The sequence below is a fragment of the Eretmochelys imbricata genome, chromosome 13 (genome assembly GCF_965152235.1).
Source record: "Eretmochelys imbricata isolate rEreImb1 chromosome 13, rEreImb1.hap1, whole genome shotgun sequence".
Lineage (NCBI taxonomy): Eukaryota > Metazoa > Chordata > Testudines > Cheloniidae > Eretmochelys > Eretmochelys imbricata.
In genome coordinates this window covers 30,563,430-30,587,773 of record NC_135584.1, presented here as the reverse complement: position 1 = coordinate 30,587,773, position 24,344 = coordinate 30,563,430, and the positions used below count along the sequence as shown (strand labels likewise).

The following is a 24,344-nucleotide window of genomic DNA, read 5'->3' as shown; positions in this document are numbered from 1 at the left end:
TGATCAGCAATAGATATCAATTTCTCCTCTGTACATTGTAACTGCTTCAGTGATTTTAAATTCAGTGAGGAATTCTGTATGACTTTTTATGCAACATGCTGGGCAGCAGATACTTTCAGCTGTGCAGTTTGGAAACTCCAGATGGGTGATGCATTGGATCTTCGTAATTGTTCAGCTTGCTATCATGGCTGACTTTACACAACTGAGGGGAAGCATTTGTTCTATGTCAGCTGCTAACAGGTTTTTCTTGGGCATTTGGGAGACCTTGAAAGGATATCCCCTGAGTACTACAGTTATGGCTGAATCTATTTTCTTAATAGAGCTTTGCTCTGCTGACTTCTCCAGACCATGTGTCAAGTAACATGTAATGATGTTAACCCAGCCCTCTCGACAATTTATCTTTTAAGACTAAATTTCTCTAGTGCATGTGGGATGATATCCCTTGTGTCCGGTTAAATGACAGAGATCTGATTGCCTCTTGTAGTATGTCTACACTGTGATGATAAACATATGACACCAAGTCTCAGAGCCCGGGTCAGCAGGCTTGGGTTGCATGGCTATAAAATTGCAATATAGACAGTGAAAGACACTCTCAGTGCATCAGTTGCCTTGGGGACTCTCAGGTTTCCCAAAAGTGCAGCTTCTGTGTGAAATTAAAATCTAGAGCCAGAGAAAATAGGGAGATCAAACTTCAACTACATATGGTGGGGAGCTTGCTGTGCCCCGCCTCTGATCCATGCAAGGGGGACTCCTCCGTCCAGTATGCCAGTCTCAGAATAAGTTGGCTACCTCTGCTGCCTCTGAGCCTCACTCCTTGAGGACCACTAAGAGGACGAGCCAAGATTCTTCTCATAAGATATCTGAAGACCGTGCTTTGAGTTCTCCAGGTAGGGAATCCCCCTCAAAGAAGTCGCAGTTGCTGATGACTCCAGCCACTCATCAGTCTTCGACCCAATACCTATGAAGCTGCTTGTTCTTCAAGTACCAGGGCACTTAAAGACTTCAAAACTATCAGTGTCCGATAAGCCATGAGGTGTCTCTGCTCACTCGATACTGAAGATGTTCACTCAGGCCCATCTGGACTCCCTCAGAGCGTTAGAGACTCATTGTACTGTCAACTCCCACAGCCACCATTACTTTGGCTCAGGCCATGAACACTGTACCCATGACACTCTGTGTATCACAGGAGTTTAGTTTTCCCTAAGACCTTGCTGTGCCTGAGGTGCCTGGCTCACCATTGCTCAGCTGTGATCTGGTTTCGATCGAGATCCCCAAACACCTGTCCAGTATGGACAGTTTTACCTCATGTTTCTTCCAGTGCTTTGTTTCATGTTTTGTTTACCTCATGTTTCTTCCAGTGCTTTCTTCCAGTCCAGTGATTTGGAAGAGGAAGATTTTGATGAAGGCCATGCCTTGGTTTCTTGAATATCTGTCCAGGGTTTTCCTCTCCATCCCAAGAGAGGCTTTTTTTCCAGAGTGTATGAGGAAATTGATCTCACTTGTGAGAGATGTCTACAACGACCATCTTGTTGGTATGAGCACTCCATACCAATGGATGCCTCAACCCATGCTATATGACTCACCCCCTTGGCCATACTGGGATCCCCAGCTGTCTTTCTCCAGCAGTTCTCTAGTGCTTTGAACACCTGACCGAGAGAGACCGCTTTCATCACGCTTCCTCTCTAGGAGACCAGAACCTCAGGAAGAAACCATTGAGGAACAGGAAGCGATGGCTGATAGATGTCTCTCCATCAGCCAACAACTCCTACTCCTCATCCATGGATAAAGTGGTTATGCCACCTCTAACATCTCTGGCTGATGATTTTAAGCAGTTTCAGGATCTTGTCAAGAGAGTTGTGGGTTCTTTACAGATCTCTCTTGAGGACGTTAAAGAATCACATCATAAGCTTCTTGACATCTTTCATACAGCTTCATCTTCCCGCATTACCCTGTCTGTTAACCTTTGCAGGGTTCGGGGGGCTCCATTATCTGGCACACCCGAGCCACAATTCTGCCCATGCAAGAGAACAGATTAGAAACGTGTCTATTCTAAGGACTCAGAATTTTTATTTTCTCATACCTTCCCTAACTCCTTGGTGGTTGAGGCAGTTAATAAACATGGAAAGCAGCACCACTATATAAAGATCATAAGCACCTTGACCTGTTTGATAGAAAATCATACTCACCAGCTGCTTTACAATTCAGAATCAGCAACTACCAGGCATTGATGGCAAAGTACAATCATACAAATTATACCAAGATAATCTCCTTTTATTGAGCATCTACAAGCAGAACATAGAGAGCTATTGCAGAATGCTAGCTGCTCGCCAGAACATCTCTCTAGGCCTCTTTTGATGCTGCTGATACTCCCACTCTGATTTCTATGATAGTAGTTGTGAGGAGGGCCTCCTGGCTTCAGCTCACGGGATTTCCAAAGGAGGTCCAGAATATGGTTTAAGACCTTTCTTTTGATGGCACTTAACTGTTTTGACAGCACAGATGAATCTTTGTACACGTTAAAGGACTCCAGGGGCCACTTTGTATTCTCTGGGGATCTATAACCTGCCCACAAGAGAGTCTAGTAAGTCTCAGACAGGGCAGAGATCCTGTCCTGCTTCCCAGCGTTTGATCTCACACACTTCCACCTCTAAGCACCAATTTTGATGGGGTGGTTGAGGTCCTGAGCTACTATCCCTATTCACTGCAATGATTCACCTGCCTTCCTCCCTTTTTGGCATCTGTCTTTACCACTTCCAGTGGGCTTTTGAGTCTATCAATGTGAAAAATGTATTTTGGAGATTAGGTTCCCAAAGGGTACCATCCACTTTACTTCTCTTCTGCCTGCCAGCACCCATTCCCCATCCCTCTTCAGGGACCCATCTCATGATCACTTTCTAAGATAGGAAATCAACTCTCTCTTCTACTCTTGGGTGCTATAGAACATGTTCCCAGGCAGAACAGAGAGAAGGGGTTTATTCCAGGTACTTCCTGGTTCCAAAAAAGAGAGGCAGTTGGAGACCCAGCCTAGATTTAAGGCTACTCGACACCTTTTGTGAAATTCAGAATGGTAACACTTGCAGCAATAATTCCATCACTGGATCAAGAGGACTGGTTCTTAGCCCTCATCCTTCAAGACGCATATTTCCGTATAGCGATCCACCCATCTCTCAAAAGGTTCCTATATTTTATTGTTGGTTGTGGCCATTTTCAGTACAGGGTGCTCCCTTTCGGCCTCTCATCTTCCCCAAGGGACTTTTCAAAGGTTAGGGCTGTCCGATATATTTTTCTCCAATTTCTACCACTGATAGTGGCAAACACATAAAGGTCATGATGGATGGACATGTCATGCATGTTTTATACCAACCAACCAGGAGGGCAAGAGCCCCTTACCTCTGCATCAAAGCTGTCAAATTTTGGAATTGGTGCATATGCAATCAGTTAGTCATCACAACAGCTTACCTTCTGGGAGCTCAGAGTGTGACCATGGATACGCTTAGCAGGCACTTTTATTTCAAGATTGCAAGTGGGAAATAGATTCATTGTACTTTGGCAATGGGGCACCCTTTGGATAGACCTGTTTGCCACAGCCACAAACAAGAAATGTGCTCAGTTCTGCTCCAGAGGCAGGCTGGGTTACCGATCCTTGGGGGATGCCTTTCACCTTCAGTGTCTTTTTGGGTCTACTGTATGCGTTCCCTCCGACTCCTCTAAAGAAGGACAAAGCCAGAGTTTTCTAATCATTCCAATCTGGCCCAGACAGACATGGTTTCCTTACTTAAGACAGCTGGCCACTTGCTCACTGATCACTTTCCGGACAACCCCATATCGTCTCTCCCAGGAAGGTGGGCAGATTCTTCACCCTAGTCTCAGTGTTCTTTGTCTCAACGCATAGCTGGTTGATGATTCATGGGATTAGAAACAACCTATGCAGAGGAAATAGTGCTGTTACACAGCAGAAGCTGTCTGTTTGCTACTTACTTGAAAAAAAGGACAAGATTTGGCTGCTGGTGTGACCTCAAATGCATTCCACCAACAACCTCATTGCTGTCAGATATATTAGACTGCATCCAAGAACTGAAACACTTGGGTCTGTTGCTGAGCTCCATTAGGGTTCACCTGGAAGCCACCTGGCTTTCTGTCCCTTAAAGGGGGTTATTTTGTATTTCCTCACCCAACGACCATGATATTCCTCAGGGAACTTGGAAATCTCTTCCTGCCAGCCAAATGTCCTACTCTGGGTTGGGACCTCAGTCTGGTTCTTAAAGGCCTTACAGAATCGCCATTTGAAGCAAAGACTACCTGTTCACTCCTCCATTTATTGATGAAAACAGCATTTGAGGTAGCCGTTACGTTGGCTTGGCAAGTTGGGGAAATAGGGGCACATGTGGCATGTTTTTCAAAGATAAGGTCACATTACAGCCATGCCCCAAGTTTTTACCAAAAGTATCTTCAGAGTTCCATATTAACCAGCCTATTCACTTTCCTGTCTCTTACCTTAAACCTGACATGGGTAAGGAAGAAGTGCTGTTATACATATGCACGCACACACGATGTCAGAAGAGTCCTGGCCTTCTATTTTGACAGGACTAAATCTTTTAAAAGTCTCCCAAATGGTTTGTCTCGATCGGAGATCGATCAGAAGGGTCTGCAATTTCTAAATAAAGACTTTCCAAGTAGATATCCAACACTAGTAATGAACATCCAACTGCATTTGTTTCTACCAGTCTCGCAGTCTCCAAGCTCCCTTGGGCATACAAACTCACTCTACAAGGTCTATTTCTACCACAGCAGCCTTTCTGAAAAATGTTCCCATTATTGAAATATGTAGAGCCACAACTTGGGCCTCTGTACATACCTCTGCTGAGAACTATGCAATAACTCATGACTCTGCTTCCAGTGCTGCATTTGGCTCAGCTTTACTTTCTTCAATATTGGACTCTACTCTGAAGCACCCCCCTCCTTAAAGGGAGCTGTTCGGTAGTCACCTAGAGAGGCACACCCGGAAGGACGCTACTTCAAGAAGAAATGGTTACTCATCCTGTGCAGTAACTGTGATTCTTCAAGATGTGCCATTTTATGGGTGCTCCACTACTCACCCGCCTTCCCCTGTGCGTCAGAGTTCTCTGCTCTGGAGCTTCGTGGTAGAGACGAGATGAGGGTGGTTCGCCAGCGCAATGCTGTGTAGCAGAGTGGAGCACGAGACCAAGTAATATGTCTGCGTGGGCTGAACCAACACTGCTATGTGAAATGTCTGATGAAAGGTGCAGGGGGCACAAGTACACCTATAGTGGAGCACCCATAGGGGGACACATCTTGAAGAATCATAGTTACTGCACAGGGTGAGTAACCGTTTCTTTTGGTTTGAAATGAACCTTTTTTAATCCACCGAACCAAAAACCCAGCTATTTGCTCAATGGCTAGCCTTCGTATAGAGAATATGTTGTAGGGTGCTGGAAGAGGAAATGAGCAAATGAAGGGAAATTATGCCCACCCCACCGCACTCCCCCCAAAAAGAAAAGAAAAGAAAAAGCTCTGCAGGATTCCAGAGGTACATCGTAAACCAGGCCACATACTGACTGTCGCACATGTCAGAGAAATACATATGCAGCTCTGACCGTTCCAGACAGTTCCTTCTTGACTGACAGCAAAGGATCCCCTTTGTAGAGATGCTATGTGTCAACAGCCATTGTTCCAACCCTTCAGCCATTCTCAGACACACCTCACTGGATATCTTTGTGTCTCTAGTCCTGCCTTCCGATCAAGTCCAGTGCATCCGGCAAATGTCACCCCAACCAAGGAAGAAATGTGGCATGAGATTACACTTACTGAGATGGTAGTAGTTCTCCTTGGTGTTCCTCTAATGACTTGGAATTCAGTACCAAGACCCCTGGTGCACTGAGGGACTGAGGCTTGGTGGAGTCCCTAACTCTGCAAGCAATGGCACAAAGCCCTGCAGTAGTGCAGTTCCAATCATTGAGCTTAGCAGGAGTGTGGGTAGCCTGATCCACAACACAAAGATGGGTGTGCTGGCACTGAGCTCAGCTACACAGTGCTCTTAGGTCTGTTAAGGCTCCGTCTTCCAGGGCCACCCACTTGCTAGACTTCAGAGTGACACTCGAGTGTCAGAAGTAGCGAACTCCAATTCATTAGATGCACCCTAGGGAGAACCACCACCACCTCAGTAAGTGTACGCAGCATTGTGACCAAAAGCCCCAAACTGACTGTAATTAGCTTATTTTGCATGGGTAGGCACTCTAGGTGGACTGAACATAGCAAATCACCCAGACTGCCTGCCTGAATTACAATGCCTAGAGTCTCCATTTGGAAGCTGGAGAAGGGACTTCACTGTCTTTGGGTCAGAACCTAGATACTTGGAGATAATGAGAGAGAGAGAGAGAGAGAGAGAATGTCCCAAGCCTTTTTCTCCCTCACAGTTCAAGGAACTGTGGGTTGTTTGGTCAGCAGTACTGGTTTTCAGCAGGGTGGCACATGACAGCCAGTAGAGAGACTTGGGAATGTGCTCTACTGCCTTCACAGGACAAAAAACCATGAACTACAGGAGTTACATCAATCTCTTGCTAATGTGCGAAGACCAGGTGAATCCTGGAGGATGAGGGGCTAATTCTCAGCTGTGTATCCATGGAAGGTGCAGCTGAGAGGGTGAGCCACCAAGGAACTGGTGGCAACTCACTGATCCCAGTATGCTATAGAGCATCCCCTAGTCTGCTCTACAGTATTGTGACTGGTAACATCCTCCAAAAGCCATCTGTCAGCTGGGGATTGCCGGAGTAGAATTTGCTCACACCATGCTCCTTTCTGGCTCCCCTCTGCCCTCAACATATGCCTTACTCTGGGGGATGTGATATGAGGAGGTGGGGTCCAGCTGTGGGAATTCCCAGCTGTTTGTTTCCAGAATAACACTGAGAGATTGCATCTCAGCTCATGATCTGTCCCAAAATATTCAGAGAAGCAGTTTTTACAAGGTAAGTAATTTTTCCCTTTCTGGTAATTGTTTGAAGTTTTCCTTCTTTTCCACCTTTCCTTGAGAATTGCATCTAAGGTGTTGAATCTTTGTCATTATTCTGCTACCTGTTTATTATTTCTGCTTTGGAAGCTTCTTGAGTGAGATGGAAGTGAGCAGGCTTGTACATTTATACTGGCCTTTGTTGAGGATTCTTTGTCATCTTGCTTCCTGGAAGCTGGAGCCATAACACTTTTAGTATAAAGAATTTGTGGTTGGGGAAAGAGGAGAATTGGGGCAAGCAGCATTACTGGTAAGTAACACTCCCATGTGGGTTCACCCCAAGTAAGCAAGTCTTATGATACTGTGCTAGTGTAGTCCTGTAATATGCTTCATGTACAGCATAGTCCAGGAGAAGCACAGCTTGAGCTGGGATGGGTTAATACATTGATTTAAAGATCAAATGTACATTAACATGAACAAAACTGAACGTTATTAGTATTTTGTAGATTTCTTTGTTCATTGTTTTGCATGGTACTTTCAAAACCATAATTTTGGACCTGAATGCCAATTTCTTATGTGTTTAACAAGCTTGCTATGTCATAAAGCTTTTAATCTATTTTTTAAAAAAAGCGAAAAGCATCTTAACTTATATTACAATTTCACCATCTTTAAAGTATTTTATAACTACTGCTGTCCTTTGATTTGTTTCCATTTTATTTCTATTATCTTGCAGCATCTTTTATCCAAATTCTTCTTTCTTATAAATCTTGTAAGTAGGAACCAGTAGCTTTTCCTTAATTGCAGTCATGTTTTTTTTTCTTTTTTCATAATCCCATATTTTTATTTGTAATGTCATTGTCATTGTCTCTTGTAGCTTTTGCACTTTTACTTGGGAAAGACAAGTAATTTTTTGTGTGTATGTTTTTTGAATGGGGAAGATTGTTGGCAAAAGCAAATTAATCTGCCTGAATCAGTCCCATCATTTATGTACTATAGTCTGTGATCATGTCATGAATTTCAGGACTTTGCACTAACCATGTTTTTGTTTTTGTTTTTTAACTTAAAGCTTATTTTTATACAGACCTAGTGTTTGATTTGTATGCATTGTGCATGTAGTGTTTTTTTTCCAACTATACTATATTGCTGGATAGCTTATTTAGGACAAAAATGGCTCATGGGAAGATGCATAAAGATTTGTGCTTATTTGCCACTTATGCCATAAAAATCTTTAAGGTAACAAACATCAAATAGTTTACACCAAGAATTTTTAAAAAGAAAAACTGAATAAAGACTTTTTTGTTAGGAACTTTCTAAAAATTAACTCTCCATACAACTTGTAAATAATGTAACTGGCAAAGCATAATCAGGACTTCTGTTTGTATGACTTCAAACTCCTCACCCTTTGCAAATGTGATTTTCCCCCCTCCCCCTCCCCAGCATCCCAGGCCCTAAATTGTGTCTGTTACTGGTGAAATTCTGATGTGTTCCTACACAAAACCAAACCAGCCTGTATGGTTTTTGAAGTAATACTGGCACATGATTGCCTTTCCTAAAAATCACAAGCAATGTCTTTGGGGATCCCACAGGGAAGTGTCTCTCCTGTTGCCCAGGGAGTACTCAGTACATCCTTCTTGGCTGCCACTCCAGAGGAAATAATGGGGCAAGCAAAGTGACTAGCTTTCTCCATGTTGTGCACATGGCACTGACATAGGGGCTAGGAATATCTCTAAGAGGAATTCATAAACTACATGAGTTATGTCACTCACAGATATATTCTGCAGGAAAAGAAAACAATGCTAAAGAATGGCCAACCTCACTTAGGTCCATGGGGCTATCCAAAGCCATTTTGATAGTTTAGAAATGTTTGTAGGGCATGTTGAAGAGTGTATTTAAAAATTTTCATTAATACTATGAAGTAGCCACTAGGCAACTGCCCAGTTTGCTGGTAGCTGACACCCGGGACTGGCTAACTTCAAATATTTCCATGGCAATTACAGGCACTGTGTGGTGGAGGGACCAGATCACAACAGCAACTTTCAACACATTCAGACATATCCCACCTCTCTCGCAGCCGTCCCTTTCACTCTGATATGGGTCCTGTCCTCTTCCTGACTTCTGGAAATAGGCAGATGACTTGCTTCAACAGTAGAGGCCAGAGGGATAAGCTGGGCCAGAGTAGCTCTGTACTCAAGAGGCAGTCAAAAAGATCAGGGAGTCAGGAAGCATAAAAGTAGTCATCTGTTTTTTTGGGGAGGCGGGAGGGGGATGGAACAACTTCAGATAGTGACAAGATATCTTAGGAGATGGCAAGGGAAATTAGAATGTCTAATTTTCTAAAGGGGAAGAGGAGCAGGAAGTGAGATGAGTGGAATGGTGGATCTTTTTGTGCACAAGGCAGGGAATTAGTCTGATGTGCACCAGTGCACACATACTCAATGTAAGTGTACTCTTCCTCAGTACACAATGCTGAGGGTGAATATACCCATACATAGGGTCTGAAGAATTAATATCACTCCTGTGTTAGGGAAAAATCAAATACCCTGAAATAGGTTTTTAAATACAGGCATTGATTCAAATACAGTGAACTAGCAGCTTCATCATAGTCACTAAATTTGACGTGATCTTTGTGTCCTGGATCCCATGAGCCTGTTTTGTATGTTGACAAAACACAATGAAAACTTTTACTTTTTCTCTTTCCAGCTATAGCAACCCAGGCTAGCATGGAGTTTCGTCGGAAAGGATCACAAATGTCCACAGACACCATGACTTCCAATTCCACATTTGATGCAAGTGAATTTCCTGATAACTATGAAGCAGGAAGAGCAGAGGCATGTGGAACGCTATGTAGGATATTTTGTAGCAAGAAGACTGGGGAGGATATACTGCCAGCTTACTTATCCCGGTACTAAAATATCTTCCAGTTGCTTTATTGCTACAGTTTTGTGATGACAATCTAATTTATTTTGCGTAAACAGCCTCCAGTTTGGTCCTGAATCTTGTAATGCTAATCAATGGATAATTGGTCTTTAAAGATGCTGCATCTAGGAACCTCTGTTTAATCAAGGGGGGATTTCTTGCCCCCTCTCATCAACTCAGTTATATCGGGGTTTTCTTGAGGATGCAGAATATATCCCTTTCTTTTGATGGCTTTATTTGGCTCTTCCATGGTAATCTTTTCTCTTGTCCACTATAAGACTAAAATTTTTTTACTACACAGACACAAGGCATATTTGTGCATTAGACATTGAAAGATGTTCCTATATGGTCTCCAGTTTTACAATAATGAAGCCACGTAGGCTTAAATTTGAATATGGAAATCTCATGAGATGTTCTCTTCCAGAACCATTGTGATTAGGGCTGTCAAGCAATTAATAATGCGATTAATTGCTCTGTTAAACAGTAATAGAATGCCATTTATTTAAATATTTTAGGATGTTCTCTACATTTTCAAATATATTGATTTTAATTACAATACGGAATACAAAGTGTACAGTGCTCACTTTATATTTAATTTTGATTACAAATATTTGCACTGTAAAAAACAAAAGAAATAGTATTTTTCAATTCACCTAATACAAGTACTGTAGTGCAATCCCTTTATCATGAAAGTTGGAGTTACAAATGTAGAATTATATACAAAAAAAAAACTGCATTCAAAAATAAACCAATGTAAAACTTTAGAGCCTACACGTCCACTCAGTCCTGCTTCTTGTTCAGCCAATTGCTCAGACAAACCAATTTGTTCACGTTTGCAGGAGATAATGCTGCCCACTTCTTGTTTACAATGTCACCTGGAAGTGAGAACAGGCGTTCACATGACACTGTTGTAACCACTGTCACAAGATATTTACATGCCAGATGCTCTAAAGATTCATATGTCCCGTATGCTTCAGCCACCATTTCAGGGGACATGTGTCCAGCTGATGACTGCTTCAGCTCAATAACAATCCAAAGCAGTGCGGACCAACGCATATTCATTTTTGGCATCTAACTCCGATGTTGAAAAAAGCAGAAGGTTGATTTGGTTTGGTTCAGGTCCTGTAGTTTCCTCATCAGAGTCCTACTCTTTTAAGACTCCTGAAAGTATGCTTCATGCCTCATCCCTCTCAGATTTTGCAAGGCACTTCAGAGTCTTAAACCTTGCTTCAAGTGCTGTAGCTATCTTTAGATATTTCACATTAGTACCTTCTTTGCATTTTTGTCAAATCAGCAGTGAAAGTGTTCTTAAAACAAACAACATGTGCTGGGTCATTATCTGAGGCTGCTATAACGCGTAATATATGGCAAAATATGTGTAAAACAGAGCAGGAGACATACTATTCTCCCCCCACGGAGTTGAGTCACAAATTTAATTAATGCATTATTTTCTTAATGAGCATCATCAGCATGGAAGCATGTCCTTTGGAGTGGTGCCCGAAGCATGAAGGGGCATACGAATGTTTAGCATATCTAGCACATAAATACCTTGCAATGCCTGTTCTCACTTTCAGGTGACATTGTAAATAAGAAGCGGGCAGTATTATCTCTCGTAAATGTAAAGAAACTTGTTTGTCTTAGCGAAGAAGTAGGACTGAGTGTAGGCTTTAAAGTTTTAGTTTTTCTTGTTTTTGACTGCAGTTATGTACCAAAAAAGTTCTACATTTGTAAGTTGCACTTTCATGATAAAGAGATAACACTATGGTACTTGTATGAGGTGAATTGAAAAATATTATTTCTTTTGTTAATCATTTTTACAGTGCAAATATCTGTAATAAAAAATAACATAAAGTGAGCACTGTACATTTTGTATTCTGCGAAAGATTCACATCATAAACAGGTGGGAGGGAAATATTTTTTTTTAAAAGCAGGAATGGCAAAACCAAAACCTTTGCATGAGGACTTAATAGAAAGTATCGCAGGCTGGATAAAAGTAGTCATTTAAACCAAATTAGGTTTTTTATATTTAGAGTTTTATTTGCATGTTGCTCGTTATTAATTTAGCAATATAAAATGGAAAGTAGAATGCTTTGTACTTTTTCCTTTAGTTTCCTAAATGTTAGTAGAAACAAATATGTAAAAATCTGAAATTCTACTAAGAAATTTCATACTTACAATATTTACCTATGCTGAAAAAGACAAGACTGGGGCCTTGTTAGCATCCTTACTGTGTGAACAACACAAATTTAAACAAAATTGGTAAGACTCTAACCTGTGCTATATTTGTGACCAACATCATCTTCCAATATATGAACTTCCACAAATCAAAGCTTGAAATGCTTTGATATGGGTATATTACTCCATCAGAGTTTGCAGTCTGAAGTCAATGGGATATGTGCTCCTAAGTCATTTAGGAGCATTTGAAAATGCCACCCTTTGGTTCATATGGATTGAGGAGCATAACTGTAGGCTCCTGGTTATTGAAAAATTTTGGTCTGTATTTTAATTTAAAAGGTTAAAAATAGGTATTGACTAATGACCAGTCTAGTTGCTAATGCAAAGGCTCTTTTTGTACAAACCATTTAATCCTGTCTTTCTCTTTCAGATTTTACATGCTTTTAATTCAGGGTTTGCAGATAGCAGATTTCATTTGCCACCCAGTGCTGGCCAGCATTATTCTAAACTCTCCTCCATTGTTCTGCTGTGACCTGAAAGGGATTGATGTGGTGGTTCCTTACTTCATTTCTGCCCTTGAAACGATTCTACCTGACAGGTAAATACTTTTTTCATGTAGATGTCACAATTTTTCTTTTGACAAGTTACTTGTGAATAGTTTTCACTAGTGCATTCAAAACGGTACCCTGAGAGTCACTGACCCAGTAAATCTAGGTTAAACAGCAACATTAGTGCTTGGTAATGACTCTGGCTTTATAACAATAACCATAGTGCACACAGCCTCTTGCATTTCCTTTCCTTTAACAAGGCTTGGCAGATTTGATCTTTTTAAAATATAATTTTGATGGATAATATCAATATTTATTTTAAAGCATTTTTTTATCTTTAATGATTTAAGTTTTCACATTTCTGGGAAATTACGGGCGGCTCAGCCAGTAAGGGAGTCAGGCAATAATTATTTAATGACGCTATATGTTGAGATTCAAAATGTTAAAGCTTTATAAAAGTTAAAACACAAATTGCCAACATCGCATGTCAAAATATACAAAGGAAATATCCTTAAATCAACTTTAATAAATTCTCAAACAGTATTTTTTGTACTTTGCCAATCTGTAAATTTCTATTAATATTGCTGGAAATATTTATTGTCTGTTTGTGTGTGCACAGTGAAATTGACATTTACCAATTAAAAATTGAATCCTTCCAAGCCTAGCTTTAATTATGTTGTTGGGGTTTTGACCCAATACTAGCATGTTACCTTTCCAAGGAACATCATGTTCTTGTCCCCTAGCTCCCTGCTCCAGGTGTTATGGTTGGTCATTTTGATAATGCAGCATTGGAAATAAGTTGAGTTGGGTATCATTTGAAAACCCTTTCTTGCCCATGGTACTGAACATGACAAACCTAGAACTATTACGTAGATATGTATTCAAAAACCTAGAACTATTATGTAGATATGTATTCAAGAACATGTTTAAAAATCAACATTTAAAAAACTATTCTTTAACACAGACAAGTCAGACATGCAGTCCTCACAAAGTTGAATTGTGGCCCTCAATTGACAAGGCTGTGTTATCAGGTAGTGCTCAGAACATCATACCCAATTCATTTTTTGAATATTACCGATGACTCTAAATGGAAGGAGCACTTCAAGTTGATTTGCCATAATTGGCAAAAAAAACAAACAAACGTGAATCAGTGGTACTGATTATCAGCTTGCTTTATTCTACCAAAAGAGTTGTAATGAGGCACTGGTTAAGATGTCAGCATCCAGCCAGAAATTACTTGAGTCAATCTATAATTGGTGTGCACATAGTTACATAACATACATTACATAACACAATGAATTATAATCAAAATAACTGATTACAAAATCCTTGTTTTTTACTTTGGTCTTGATAATTTTCAGGCATCAATGGGGAGACAAAGAGTACTCACTTGTACGGGGTAGGCAAACTTTTTGGCCTGAGGGCCACATTGGGGTTCCAAAACTGTATGGAGGGCTGGGTAGGGAAGGCTGTGCCTCCCCAAACAGCCTGGTCCCTGCCTCCCCAAACAGCCTGGTCCCTGCCCCCATCTGCCCCCTCAGAACCTCTCTCCCCCCCCCCCCCCCCCCCGGGACCCCCTGCTCCTTATCCAACCTCCCCGCCCCCTTACCATGCCACTCAGAGCAGCATGTTTGGCAGCCGCACCGCCCGGCTAGAGCCTGCCACGCTGCCCAGCAGGAGCTCACAGCCCTGCCGCCCAGAGTGCTGGCAGCATGGCGAGCTGAGGCTGCGGGGGAGGGGCCGGGGGCTAGCCTCTCCAGCTGGGAGTTCAAGGGCTGGGCAGGACCACCTCATGGGCTGGATGTGGCCCGTGGGCTGTCGTTTGCCCACCTCTGGACTAGTAGCTGAATCTTTGGAAAATACCACGGTAGGGGAGTTGGTTAAACTCAATGCTCGGTGGCACCTTACATAGTATAAGAAGTGCGCTCATAAACTGAATTTGGTGAGGTTGGAGGGAGAGCGTGCATCAAGAAAAAGTTTGAAGATTCTGGGACAACTGCCAGCTGTGGGCAAGACTCGCCTTGTATTAGGTCCTAGGGCATGCATTTCAAAAAAACACGTGCTCCTTCTGTTGTATAGAAGCACACACCCGAACACTTGTTGCCCTTTTAAAAATGATACCTAGATGTCTTCTTTGAAAAACAGATGGATGTGTTTGAAGTTCTTTTCCAAGGGGCACAGGACTTGCAAGACCAGTTCCATGCATCCAATGTATATTCAGCTCTCTGTGACCTACTGCCACACGATGGGGAGCTGCAGTACTGCAGAATGGATCAAGAAATTCAGTGAGGTTGAATCAGCGAATCAGCCAACTTTTGAGATAGTGCAGCGATATATGAACATGATTGAGTCTTTGCTGCCCTTTATTTGATCTGTCAGGACTGCTAATTGGAATTTGCACCTTGCAGCACTGGAAGACTTTGAAATACTTTTTTGCCAACTATTCTGCACTGGTTGCCTGGGACCTTGCTGAAATAAGAGGTATAGAAAAGTCTGACCCTGACACATGGGAGGAATTTTGAAAAGGAAATTGGGTTGTTAAAAGATCACTAACACCCTTCTGTGTGCTTGGTTCAGACGAAGCCCTAAAACATGGAAAGAGAGCATTAAAAGTTTTTGGTTTGTTTGTGGTGGGAGGAGGAAGGGGTTTTGTGGGCATAACACAGCTTCCAAATGCCCTTTCCCAGTTTTTCCTGGCAACCTTAGAACTACATCACTTACTGTTTCGCTCAAAATCTGGGGTTGAGGGGTGTCTTCCCCAGAAATAACCAAGCACCAGCTAGACTCTTTAGGTGCTGTTAAATGCCAAAAAAGGGCAATTTTAAAGCTACAGGTTGAGCTTGTTTGGACTGGCAACCCATTCACATATGACAGAGGAGCTCATTAATATTTTGATTGAAAGCAGTCTTCAGTGATGGGATAGCTAAAGATGTCAGTTGAATGGATACTTGTGTGAAGCCTTCAAAACCCAAAGAATTATCATGAGCTCCAATAAAGAAAAGCAGACTAAAGTTGTGCTTGAATGCAAAGAATAAAGTCAGAGTGAAGGTGGCAGGAACTATTACAGAGCTAACCGCAGACAGGTCATTCTTTTGCTAGTCTCCTGGTCGTGTCCAGATCTCAGTGTGAGACTTTGGGAAAGTATGAGTTCTCCGTGGTACCACAATTAATGTTAGAATCTGACAGAACAAGAGAGATGTGCCAGATGAAAAGCAAGATAATGCACATCATGCATAGTCTTCCTAGGCTAACAACTACTGACAATGTCACCGGTACCTTATGCTAGCAGAGGCCTTTCAGTGTAGCAGTCATACATGGTATGGCTGAGGTACAAGCTCTTGACAAACCAGAAACTTAACACCTGCCAGGGTTTGGCTGAACACTTCATTATGAAGCTAGAGAGAAAACACTGGACCTATGACAAAGTCCACCTCATGTTTGACATGTTTGCAGGGTGTAATCAAGAAGGCCAAAGCACAATTAGAGTTGCAGCTAGCAAGGCATGTGAATGGTAACAAGAAGGGTTTCTACAGGTATGTTCACAACAAGAAGGTCAGGGAAAGTGTGGGACACTTACTGAATGGCAACCTACTGACAGATGATGTGGAAAAAGTTGAAGTACTCCATGCTTTTTTTGCCTCTGTCTTCACAGACAAGGTCAGCTCCCAGACTCCTGTACTGGGCAGCACAGTATGGAGAGGAGGTGAGCAGCCCTCAGTGGTGAAAGGACAGGTTAAAGACTATTTAGAAAAGCTGGACATGCACAAGTCCATGGGACCAGATGCAATGCATCTGAGGGTGCTGAGGGAGTTGGCTGATGTGATTGCAAAGCCATTGGCCGTTATCTTTGAAAATTTGTGGCGATCGGGGAAGGTCCTGGATGATTGGAAAAAGGCAAAAATAGTGCCCATCTTTAAAAAAGGGAAGGAGGAGAATTCGAGGAACTACAGCCTCACCTCAGTCCCTGGAAAAATCAAGGAGCAGGTCCTCAAGGAATCCATTTTGAAGCAATTGGAGGAGAGGAAGGGGATCAGGAACAGTCAACATTAATTCACCAAGGGCAAGTCATGCCTGACCAACCTGATTGACTTCTATGATGAGATAACTGGCTCTGTGGATATGGAGAAAGCTGTGGACGTGATATACCTCGACGTTAGCAAAGCTTTTTGATATGGTCTCCCACAGTATTCTTGCCAACAAGTTGAAGTATGGTTTGGATGAATGGACTATAAGGTGGATAGAAAGCTGGCTAGATTTTCAGGCTCAAATGAGTAGTGATCAACGGCTCGATGTCTAGTTGGCAGCCGGTATCAAGCGGAGTGCCCCAGGGTTCGGTCCTGGGGCGGGTTTTGTTCAACATCTTCATTAATGATTTGGATGATGGGATGGATTGCATCCTTAGCAAGTTCATGGATGACACTAAGCTGGGGGGAGAAGTAGATGCATTGGAGGGTAGGGATAGGGTCCAGAGTGACCTAAACAAATTGGAGGATTGGGCAAAAAGAAATCAGATGAAGTTGGGGCACATGACTTATGAGGAGAGGCTGAGGGACCTGGGCTTATTCAGTCTGCAGAAGAGAAAAGTGAGGGGGGATTTGATAGCGTCCTTCAACTACCTGAAGGGGGGTTCCAGAGAGGATGGAGCTCGGCTGTTCTTAATGGTTGCAGATGACAGAACAAAGAGCAATGGTCTCAAATTGCAGTGGAGGAGGTCTAGGTTGGATATTAGGGAAAAACTAGTTCACTAGGAGGGTGGTGAAGCAGTGGAATGGATTACCTAGGGAGGTGGTGGAATCTCCATCCTTAGAGCTTTTTAAAGCCTGGCTTGACAAAGCCCTGGCTGGGATGATTTAGTTGGTGTTGGTCCTGCTTTGAGGAGGGGGTTGGACTAGATGACCTCCTGAGGTCTTTTCCAACCCTAATCTTCTATGATTCTATGAGAGTAAGTGGCACAGGATAAAGGGAGCACCTTTTTGCTAAAAAGGAAGTGGCATTTAATGGAAAATGGGGTGAATTTCCCTGCTGTACATATTGCTCCTAAACTACCATTCAGAAGCACAATTATCCCCCCCTCCGCCCCCCCCCCCCCAAAAAAAAAAAAAAAAAAAAGCTAAGTGCACATTCTCAATCATGGGCTCCCTTGTTTGGGTCCAGTTTTTAGCATGTCTTTGACTTTGCCAAAGGGCTTAAACTGCTTTTAACCAAATCTCTATATTTGAAATATAGTGTATATCTGCGTATTTACTCACAGAAGTGTGTTTATTCCTTCTGGGCAGTTCAGTGTAAGAGGTTAAATGTCAAATGCCCCTATTTTTCGATTGTATGCACAATCACATTGGGTTTGAATGTTAGATTAGATTAGAGTGGAGGCTAAAGAACCTTGTTCTGGCTCAACAAGGAAAGTACAGATTAAAACTGTCACATGCTTCTTTTTTCCTTCAGTTTGATTGAAGAGGCAATTTGTCTTGCCCTCATAAAAGGAGATCCTGTTTCTAGGTCTTAGGCAACAGATGCCATACCTTATATAGCTAACTCGTTGTGTGTGTGATTGTATGCCTATGCACAACTGGTTACCTTAGTTTAAAATATAGTGTGTGAATGGTTTAGAGGGAAATATTTGCTGCTGTATTCCTTGTCTAGCTCTTCAGTACCAAAAAGTGTACACTCAGCTGCTGGGTGGGCACCTCATAAAATACTTAGTCCTCTTAGTCCTGGTAAAACATTCTGTTGGACTAGTATGAGATGACATGCTATTGAAAATAGTAGGTGTGAAATGGTGGTGAGACTGGAAGGGCTTAATAGATGGGTTTCAAACTGCATTTTAAAAACCAGTCATGGAAGCATGTGTGTTCTTGTTTGGGGTAGATAAGCTTCATTTGAACTCACTGAAAATGAAATCGTGACACTTACCATGGTTCTGTGGATCTTATTAGCTGATTACTGCATTGTATATCAAGCTGTTGGACTGTTTCATGTTGCAGTTGGAGGATTTGCCTGGAGGGTCTTTCTGTCTCTAAAGCTTGAATTCTTAAAGCCTAGCTCTAAAATGAAGAATCTAAAGTCCTAGGTTGTTATGCTGAAGCCAGAGCTCCAGATACTCCTTTCTGTTAAAAAGAAAATCACTCATGACATACATGAATTCAAAGTCCGATAATTGATAACACAAAGTAAGGCTTCTAAGCCCAAAGTGAAACAGCTACCATATTATACTGTGTGCTCTTTGTTAGGGTTTTTGTGCCTCTAAATTTAATCAGTATGGAATTAAATTTAATTCCAAACTCCTGTGAAAAGTTGATTACCTTTCTAATGCTTTTTCTTATTGGCAGAGAGCTCTCAAAGTTTAAAACCTACGTAAACCCTACAGAGCTGAGAAGATCCTCTATCAATATTTTGCTGTCATTGTTGCCTCTCCCTCATCATTTTGGGACCATAAAATCTGAGGTAATGAATTAACATGATTGTTTTCTGTGAGATTATTTTATATATTTTGTCAACATTTTTCAGAAATAATCCATGTTCATGTTACACGTGAAGTTGCAGAGCTGACTCAGTGGTCCTGCGGTTTGTCCTCTGCACAAAAGGGTACAGGTTTGGTCTTTCTTCCAGATTGTTAGGGCTGTTGAACCAGCAAGCTCAGCTCTTCAGGGGCTGTAGGGGAATTGAAAGAAGATGGCACACCTTGCTTTCCAGCATTCCTTCTGGCTAATATAAGAACAGCCTTCATAGGGGTTCCCAAGAGATGTCCCTCCATCCTCAGAGTAAGAAATTATGGCAATGGGGGATGTACTTGTGGAGAGAGGGAAGAAATGTGTAGGTTAGGATATTACTGTGCTCAAGTGTGATGTCAGGCTAGTTTAGTTTAATGATATTCAAAGTCTGAATATCTTAGAAATCCACAAGGTTCCTCCATCCTCCAAGGAAAGAGAGAATTGGGTTATGTTTGACTTACTCTGCTTTCTTTGTTATGCTGCAATTATACCAAGCCCAATTTTGCTATCTCGTTAACTGCTCCATTTAGCACTGACTTTCTTGTATCCAGCTCTTCACTTACAGAGGAAATACCATAGTAATCACAGATGTTGGTAATGCTGCAGAGAGTCAAATACTTTCATTTTGGATTAGTTAAATTACTTAAACTGTAAAAGTAATCAAATAACAGATGCAAGTGCTCTGAGATGATCAAATCCATGTCTATGCTAATTGATATTAAAGGAAATGTATTCTTTCTTCAGGTTGTCCTGGAAGGAAAATTCAGCAATGATGACAGCTCATCATCATATGATAAACCAGTAACCTTCCTATCCTTGAAGTTGAGGCTTGTGAATATACTAATAGGAGCTTTGCAAACTGAAACAGACCCCAACAACACTCAAATGATACTAGGTTATTTGAATGTATTTATTTATTTATTTGTTTTTATGCTGGATTATAAGAAAAATCCTGAACTTTAGGATTTGAGTTCTCAATACCATAGAGCAGAATACTGTGCAAACTACCAGGGATCATGTAGGACTTAAATAATTGTGTGCCGCTATGCAAGCGGAAAGAGACAAAGTTCTAGCCTTAAATTCTTTTGCTTAAGAAATCACTTACATTGCACTTTTCACCGTGAAAGCATTCCGATAGACAACTAAAATTGTCCCAGTGATGTTTAGTAAGTATTATCCCCATTTTACAGATGGGGAATCATAGATACTGTGTCCGCACAGCCAGCTCATTGGGCCTTCTGAACATGTAGTTTTGTTTATCTGTCACTAGGACTGTTGTAGCACTTAGAGGACAGAGTCAAGATCAGGACCCATTGAACTAGGTGCTGTACATACACATAGTAAAAAACTGTCCCTGGCCAGCTCCTTTTAAATCAGTGTCTGGTGCCTTGTCCTTGTAAAGGTTTCATAGTGTGTGCAGCTCATACAAAATCCAATCTCCATACTTTCTGTGCTTGCAGAGTAGACTGCTTTTTCGGAGTTGAGTTCAGGGAGTTTTTAATTAAAAACGAGTGAAGATTTAAAAACATAAAAGCTTTATTAAAAGACAAAGGCCTTTCTGAGTTGAGAGGAGCATAAAGAACCTCTCTGTCAATCCAAGTGAATTTAAAATAATTTACAGCAAAATCTGAGCTAGTTTATCTCCCCCTGTGTTGAATTTCAGAGTCTGAAGCAAATTCTTGTGGCTATCATAAACCCTTAAACAGATCTTTTATAAAAGTGAGCACTGACACATTTTTGTAGATTTTAGCAGCGCACACACTGTTTTTCACACATTTGAACTGTAAGCAGTTCACCTCTTATTGTGTTTTAATGTTGCAGGAGCAATGTTAAATATTGTTCAAGACTCAGCACTTTTAGAAGCCATTGGCTGTCAGATGGAAACGGTGAGTTTTTTGTGTTAAAGCTGAACTGTTTTAGTGTATTGTAATTACTGTATTATACATACTTTTCCAAGATATCTAAGCTGATTCCATTAGGTTTCGCCTTTTTATTCTTCTCAGTACATCTTCTAAGAGTGTTTTCAATTATGCAGAACACTAACCTATACAGTCTTCTCCCTCATTCATACTGATTTCAATCTACAGAATGGTGGCGAAAATAACCTTTTGAAAAACCACCGTCGCACTAACAGTGGCATTAGTACAGCAAGCGGAGGAAGCACAGAACCCACAACTCCAGATAGTGAGAGACCAGCACAAGCACTTCTAAGAGATTATGGTAAGGAGTTAAACTTTTTTTTTTTTTTTTAATTGCCATAATATCCCAATTTTACAAAACTCCTTTCCAGGTTGTGTTTGACTTAATGAGATCTTTAGATATATGAACCTTCATGGATATTTTCAACCAGAGGTGATGGATATGGTGGGTAGCCCTTTGGATCTGGTGTTAACTGCTAAATTTTGCTCCTATATGTATTTATCTATTAGCTTTCAGTCCTGTTATAAGTGTTTTGTTAATAATCTTATAATAGTAAAATGAGCTTGAAAGCTTATGAAAAATGGGAAAAGTTAATAAATTGCTTATCTTTGTAATGTATGTTTTCGATCCTCTTACGATTTGCAGCTGATACTGGGGCAGATCCTCAGGTAGTGTAAATTGTCATAGTTCCATTGATTTTGGTGTAGATGTGACAATTTACGCAAGTTGATGATCTGCCCTTCTTAAATCATAGTTAAAAGGATTCTGGTTTGAAAATTAATTATGTTCCTATAAAACAGGACATCAGCTACACAGACCACTTGATATAATATGTTAAAATTTTGATTTGCTTTAATTTGATGTAGTTTGGAGTTTGTTTGACCTTATAATAAAATCCACCCTGTACTAAATCTGTGTATGCAGTGATCCAGCTGAGTTGAGTGAAAGCATGGATTCCCATTTGTCGGTCTTTCATTAAATCACTAATGTTAACCAGATATATCTGAGAACAGACCACCTTAGTACGGTGTCTACTGAAGATGTACATTCTGGAGGCCAGGTCCTACACCACTGAAGATGAGTTTTGCCATTGACTTCAATGGCAGGGGAAATCAATGTATGCTCTAAGTTTCATGTCAGCTGTTGAATTGTATCTGTGCAAGATTTCAGTTTGTCTGGAAATGGCTTAATTGGTATCTGAATGCTGCTTTTTCAGCACACGGGTTTGTTTTTAATATGCATGTTTTAATTGGTATGAGTTTGCACTGAGACAAGTGCTTTTGGCATGTCTTATGCAAAGTATCTGTTTGTAGGGTTCATAGTGACCTTTTTTCTATGAATCAGTTGCTGAATTCTGTAACTATGATACAGTCTAAAGACTGACTTCCATTATGTTTTGGCCAAAGACGTTTTAGCACTATTAGCATTCATTTTATTGGGTTCTTGTACCCTATACAGACAAAGTATAGTGTTCAAAATAGAAACATAATTTGGGAAGTTCATAAAAGCAGTTTTTTTATTTTCATCTGGAGCCTCATAAGGAAAGTTCAAAAGAATCAGGATGGTCCGTTTTCAAATTTTAACTATAGCTGATACTTGAGTTCTGTTACTAGTGTTCCAGAGTGTCTTACTAAGAATTACTGTGGTTTTTTAAAATGTGTGATACATATTCTTAATGAAGATTCCTTTTTTTCCATCATAATTCTCCTGTCCCTCTTAGTCACAGGCACCTGCTTCCTCTGGGCCCCAGGGATGCTCAAACCCCGCTCTGCCCCAGGCCCCGCCCCTACCCCCATCGCATCCCTCTCCCAAGCCCTAACCCCTGCCCTGCCTCTTCCTGCCACTGCTCCACCCCCACCCCGCCTCTTCCTGCCCAGTTCTGCCCCCTCCCCTGAGCACGCCCCATTCCCACTCCTCCCTCTCCCCCCCCCCCCTCGGCACCTCCTGCACACTGTGGAACAGCTGATCACGGTGTCGGGGGGGGGGGCACTGTGAGAGAGGGGGAGGAGTTGATCGGTGGCTGCCGATGGACGGGAGGCGCGGAGGGGGAAGAAGCGGGGAGTTGGCTGCCGGTGAGTGCTAAGCATCCACTAACTTTTTTTTCTGTGGGTGCTCCAGTCCCTTTCTCCAGTCCATTTCTGAAATCAGTTCCCCCCCGCCATCTCCAGATTTAAAAAATTCAACATAAATGACCCTCAAATATGAAATTATAAAGACGGCAGATACTGAAAACATGCCATTTAATTTCAAGCCTGGGGTGCAGGAAAATCAAATGTCTGGAAAGAATTGCAGTGCCGTTGCATCTTTTTTTTCCAGGGTTAATTCTCTCCGTGCCTGGAGCTAATCTCCATGAAATGCTGTAGCAATTTTCAGCGTATGTATTTTAAGTCGAACGCTGTATAATATTTGTACATCACATTAATGTCTGAATGAGTTGAAGTTATGGGTACTCAAACTATGATCTCTTACAGAAACCTAAACGCTATAGCGAAAAGTGTCTGTATAAAGTAAATCTGCTGTTAGCCGTTCCACTGTTCCACAGTGTTAAACGCATTAGCTAGTACTATGCAGCATGCAGCGGCCACCTAAAATGTGTTTTCAGATGAATTAGTCTAACGACATTCCACTGGCAAATCCAATAAAATATGCATACAGAGAGTCTGCTTTGAGAGTAGAGGCTAGTCTGATTTTAGATATATAACATGCTGGAGTTATAAACCAATTAATTAATTAATCCATGTGAAATTCACTAAATTGCTAGCTTCTGAGGTGTATGTAATTTTGTTTTCTGTGCTTATTGTGGTTGCTTTGGCCTGTGCCTGATGGATTGCTTTGCTTATTGTTACTAATGCTTAGTTATTTTCCCTCCCTGTGGGATGTGGTATTGGGATTATATCCTAGCTCTTAATACAGATACAGCAGCTGGACTACTGATTCGCAGTATTCACCTGGTAACACAAAGACTCAACTCACAGTGGAGACAGGACATGAGTATCTCACTAGCTGCATTAGAGCTTCTTTCTGGATTGGCAAAGGTGAGAGCTGAAGTTTCACTTGTTTTGGTTTTAAATAATTCAGATATTATATCTAGCCACAAGATGTCCTGTACGAAGAAACAGTGGTTCTGCTGATTGAAATATGAAGCATGTCTCGCTTCTATTCCTGGAATGATTTCCTGGGCTAGATAATTGTATAACACATTCAGGTTTTAATGAGAAATCCTTGGTTTAAAAGGCTATCACCCCAGTTCCAGAGCAGTTCACTGCCTTGGAAAATCTACCGGGGCAATGAGCCCATTTAAAAATTCTTTCTGTAAAGGCCACACCTTGCTTT

General features: G+C 41.5%; 1 protein-coding gene across 5 annotated transcripts in view; it reads left to right on the top strand.

The window, feature by feature from the left end:
- Positions 1-24,344, top strand: part of RALGAPB (Ral GTPase activating protein non-catalytic subunit beta) — a 112,242-nt gene that overhangs the window by 50,583 nt on the left and 37,315 nt on the right. For 4 of the 5 annotated variants that reach the window (XR_013347745.1, XM_077831812.1, XM_077831814.1 and 1 more), the window contains 7 exons: positions 9,665-9,866; positions 12,486-12,653; positions 18,930-19,044; positions 19,836-19,986; positions 20,913-20,977; positions 21,179-21,311; positions 23,913-24,046. Coding sequence is in view for 4 of the 5 variants with exons in the window: in XM_077831812.1 (XP_077687938.1) it covers positions 9,665-9,866; positions 12,486-12,653; positions 18,930-19,044; positions 19,836-19,986; positions 20,913-20,977; positions 21,179-21,311; positions 23,913-24,046 (968 nt within the window). In the remaining variant the exon portion in view is untranslated. The remainder of the gene's footprint in view (positions 1-9,664; positions 9,867-12,485; positions 12,654-18,929; positions 19,045-19,835; positions 19,987-20,912; positions 20,978-21,178; positions 21,312-23,912; positions 24,047-24,344) is intronic. The other variant, XM_077831813.1, reaches the window with a different exon arrangement.